The sequence below is a fragment of the Penaeus japonicus genome, unplaced genomic scaffold (assembly GCF_977035675.1).
Source record: "Penaeus japonicus unplaced genomic scaffold, GWHDUDI00000001_assembly GWHDUDI00000029, whole genome shotgun sequence".
Classification (NCBI taxonomy): Eukaryota; Metazoa; Arthropoda; class Malacostraca; order Decapoda; family Penaeidae; genus Penaeus; species Penaeus japonicus.
In genome coordinates this window covers 9,791,929-9,796,928 of record NW_028234431.1, presented here as the reverse complement: position 1 = coordinate 9,796,928, position 5,000 = coordinate 9,791,929, and the positions used below count along the sequence as shown (strand labels likewise).

Here is a 5,000-nt window from a genome sequence, read left to right as displayed (position 1 = left end):
GGTTTCCTCCATTTACTCCCCATCCCTTTATATCCCTTTGTCTCCCCGAGCCATTCATACAAGCACCCCCTGAAACAGCAGAAAAATAACAACAAACTAATAATCTCTTTCAAAGTTAAATTTGTTCATCAGATTAGTGAGGAGGTTAGAGATATGTATATAGGAACCAGAACTGAAGGCAAAGCATGGGGCATAATACAACATCGATGTATAGAGTGTAGTAGGTATTTGTAAGATGATTTAGCATGTTTCTGGGTTATAGAAGACGTTTTTACTTTGCAGGGTGGTTAGGGAGATTTAATGTTAGTTTTTACCATTTTTTTCTTTGCACTAAACTTTCTATATGCATGATGCAAAGCTAGTTGTATTTTCTTAATTCTATTCTCAATCTTTGCTAAAATGATTGAAAGGATCTCTCTTGCAGGATATTTTTTGACGACAACCCCAGGATAAACTACCTGCCCTTTTCAATTGTGCACCAGTTTCGTGCTGGAGAATCTTGGGATCCTGTTGTCATGCAGACTTGTGGGTGAGTGTCTGTCAAATGTGTGTGATTTGTAGAATAGGGCAAAATGCGCTTTATTTTCTTGAAAACTCTCTGATAGTAAATATCAATTATGGTCAGATCCTGGTCTAGCTTCCAGCTTGCCTGTATTGTTATCTAATGGCTATAGAATTACAGTATTTTATGTAAATTTGTAAATGAGTTTATTAGTCATTAAGTTTATACAAATAGGATGTACAGTTATCTGTTTATAAGTATTGATAAAATGGGAAATGACTGGCTGTAAACTGATATAGGTGTTATTTGTGTATTAATTTATTTATTTGTTTGTTATTATTACCCATGTATATCATAGATATATCAAGTCAACAGAAACACAGAGGTCATCATTTTCACTTCTTTCTTTTTTAAAATTGTTCCAGATGCTTCCAGGACACAGCACTAGTCAACAATACCGTACATATCAGTCCCAGAAGGTACGCAGGGGACAACACCACACCAAGCTTAATGCTTCCACCAGAGATAAACAATGTAACTGTCCCCACACACGGCACGGTCGCCATTCCCTCCCTTCGTGAATTGTGCCTCCGCTATATCTGGAGGGAAAAGAACAACCCAGCAAAAGATTATCGCAAGTTTAAGCTCAACAAGCTCTTCAGCAGCATTAACTCGACCTCCTTGCCCTCTCATTTGAGTGACCTTATCGAGCTGGGGCCGATAGCCAACTGCGAGTCTCCCAAATGTAGGATGCCGATTTTCACCTCTGCCAGCGTAATTGTGTTGTCGGTTACAGTGACAGCGCGGCTCTACATGGAAGGAAATGTAGTTCCTTCTGTCGTATATTTCTGTTCCGATCACTGCGCTAAGACGTACATGCAGCAAGTTAAGGAAATGGTGGATGAGTTTTCCGTTTGGTTCCGGAACAGATTAGAGCAAGCGTGCAATATTATTCTTTATTAATTTCGTGCAATATTTTGATACTTTGTTTTTTTATTTTCCAATAAAGTGCAGTTATTCCATGCTACTTCAGCATTCCTGTTCGTCACCGAAGCATCTCGTATTATTAGAATATTATTAAATTATGTAATAGGTAGCTATGTGTGAAGTATTCTGTGATTGATGTTCTTTGTCAGAGCTTAGAAGAAGATAAAGTTTTGATTGTCATGTCCCTTCCCTTTGTAAGTGATTGAAGTTTAATTATATATTCATTCTCAAATACAGTTTTGAGGAGGCATCTACAGGGTGAAGGGTTTTTAGTTATGAGATGAGATCTCTTAAATGAAAAGTAATTTATTTTGCTATCTAACAGGGTGCAAAAACATTTGTTATAGGTACTATGTAAATTCGGATTGATTATATATTTTTTGAGAAGGCGAAGTATGTTTCAGAGTTATATTGTCACTGATAAAGTTTTAGATTCATAGTCTGAATGTAACATTTTTATTTGCTTTTTTAAAAATAAAATCTTGATTCATATAATTAAAGTTATGAATTTTTTAGATACTGCTTTTTTAGAACTTGCATCTTTTTAATGCATGCCACCAGTAGTTATCACCTCCTAAAATAAGCTAACATGAAAGTGCAACAACAAGTTGTTAACGTGTCAGGGCAAGAGAGTGAACATGTATCCTGTATAGATAATCCAACCCATGACCTTGCGCTTTTATCATTCTGGTTCACAGGCGTAAGGGCGGAATATTTCTTTAGTTTGGTTGACTAAGAGAATATTGATGGGATATCGTTAATAATTTTACTTGCACAATGTCATTGTTGAGAGGGCTGCAGGATTAGGAGAGATTCATTGATTATTTAACTGAAGAGAAGGCTATAGTTTTTTTGTTTTTTTTTTAACCACTTTTCTTAGAAAATACATATCACTATTTACAGTAGAAGAGGGAAATATGATACTGAATAAAGATTAAAGTATTAACTCCTTTGTCTCTAAGAAAGCATTTCCCTACCATTTTTCTAGTTATATTCTATTATTAGATTTGTTAAATGTAAAAATTATTTCAATCAATTGCTTTCATATTCATTCACATCAAGATCAATCTTTGAATATTTAATTCAGTAGTTTTTGATTCAAAGGAAGAGAAGTATTCCATTATCTGTGTTCTCTAGGTAATAAAATGTGCCAAATACCAAAGAAAGCTTTAACATTGTAAATGTTGGCATTAATTTTAAGGGTATGAAAATTAAATTGATGTGCTTAGAAAGCACTCCTTTATGTACTGTGTCCTTTAGGAAATTTACTTGATTTTACACAATTTTGGGAAGTGTATCTTTATGTATATCAGGTTATTACTCTCTTCCTATATCACTATTTTTAGAAGAAGGGAAGTTAGATGTATGGAATATATTTAAGATACAACTAATCTCATAGGTTTAAAAGAAGAATATAGATGTATTACCATATATCATAATGTTTGCCTTTTATTCTGTAGAACATGCAAGAGTTTTTAAGTAGACTGCTAAACGTTTTGTGGATCTTGTCAAACAGAGAATCCTTATTTGCTGTGAATCTTTGTAATACCATAAGAAACGGCAATAAACACATTAATCTATGCACTCACTAGTATGTTTTACCTTGATCTCGTAACAAAACACTGTATGGACAAGAAGAAATATTTGGACTATAAAATATGTGAAAAATGTAACTTAAACCTACCTTAACCCACTCATGACGGGGGAATTCCAGCCTTGTATGTCACAATGCCGGGGCTTTCGAACGCTTAGGCCTAAATCAATTAAATGACTGGCACCATATGGTGCCACCCGGCCACCGGGCTTTTGAATGAGCGGTAAAGTAGTGTACCACCCGTCCAGAGAGGGTTAAGGAACAATGAAATTTATGTACCAGCTGTTAAAACCTGATTTTTAAAATATTTTCACTAGAATTTCCTACTTTACTGTTTGGGAAATAGGACATTATATTTCATTATATTGACCCATTGTGTACAGATGTGTCATCACATACATGACGCAGGAACTCTGGCATGATGATGGGTGTCATGACACACATGACATTCAGGGATTTTGGATCACTGTGTTTTTTTTATTGTGCTAGGAGTAATGAGAGTGATGATGACAGTTGCAGTCATAATTACTAGAATTGCCATGATATTAAGCAAAATGGGTTTCACCTAACATTCAAAACCTAGATGGCACCAGGAGAGAGAGCCTTGAATGGCACCCATCCACAGTCTTTAACATGCACTATCTTTATAGAGTGATGACACATAGCAAGTTGCTGACCTCTTGCTCTAAAGTACCTCAGAAGAACAATGTGCGGGCAGAATAGGAAGAGGACGGTGTCTCAAACCATGCCCAGTGTCTAGTGTGCCCCTGTGCCGGTATGGATGCTGTTTACTGTGGCATTCAGTCATATGCACAAGTTTCCTTGCTCTTCCCTACCTATTCATGTTATCTTCATTGTGGATGGTTATGTGTTTCATATATATAAATACGGAAAAGAGTTGCTTTTTGTTTTCCCATAAAACAGCAATAATTCTATCACAATGAGTATAAAGAAAATAATGAGCTGATATGTACCATAAACTACAATTTTAGTCAACTGCAGCAGTAATAGAGCCTGTAATATGACAGATATGTATCTAAATACAGTAAAACACAAAAATTAAAATACAATAGTGGCTCTACCTTTACAATGAGTGACTGAAAGAGTGGGAAAAGTCAAGGTATGTTACATGAAGCTACCTCACTCTGAAATAAAACCCGTCTTGGAGACTGGGCAAGCGAATCTATCCCCTTCTGCAATGGGTTAAACTCTTAAATATCATTGGAAATGCTAAGTTACAAATCAAATTTCCTATGATCTATATATATTTAACAGTCAGATTTATCAGAGCACTTTGAAATAATTCAACTTTCTTGAGCAATTAGCTACTAATTCATGCATAATTCTTTAAAATTTGGATTAATTAACTGCATAATAACACGTCTCTCTCTCTCATCTGCTCTCTCACATATCTATATATATATATATATATATCTCTATTATAATATAGAAATCTATATATACATACATACACACAAATATATACATAAATAATATATATATAAATATATTATATATATATCTATATATATATGTATATATATATAAATATATTATAATATATATATATATATTATATATATATATATATATATATATATATATATATTATAATATATAATATATATATATATATATAAATATATATTATAATATATATATATATATCATAATATATATATATATATATATATATATTATATTGTGTGTGTAAGTGTGTGTGAGTGTGTGTGTGTGGTGTGTGTGTGTGTGTGTGTGTATATATGTATGTATATATATAATAATATATATATGTATATGTGTATATGATATAATATATATAATATATATATATTATATATATATAAATATATATATATAATATATATATAGAATAAGAGAGGAGAAAGATAAATATTACACTGCGCATGCATTGTC

General features: G+C 33.0%; 2 protein-coding genes across 4 annotated transcripts in view; both read left to right on the top strand.

Annotated features, from left to right (window-relative positions):
• LOC122251877 (uncharacterized) overlaps window positions 1-3,073 on the top strand; it is an 11,001-nt gene extending 7,928 nt beyond the window's left edge. For all 3 annotated transcript variants that reach the window (XM_086553882.1, XM_043014088.2, XM_086553883.1), the window contains exons 7-8: window positions 425-529; window positions 928-3,073. In XM_086553882.1, coding sequence (XP_086410008.1) covers window positions 425-529; window positions 928-1,465 — 643 coding nt within the window. In that variant the 3' untranslated portion in view covers window positions 1,466-3,073. The remainder of the gene's footprint in view (window positions 1-424; window positions 530-927) is intronic.
• The window catches only part of LOC147468372 (uncharacterized), a 10,109-nt gene continuing 7,187 nt past the window's right edge, over window positions 2,079-5,000 (top strand). Inside the window, exon 1 of the mRNA XM_086554368.1 lies at window positions 2,079-2,129. Within this exon, the coding sequence (XP_086410494.1) occupies window positions 2,079-2,129 (51 nt within the window). The remainder of the gene's footprint in view (window positions 2,130-5,000) is intronic.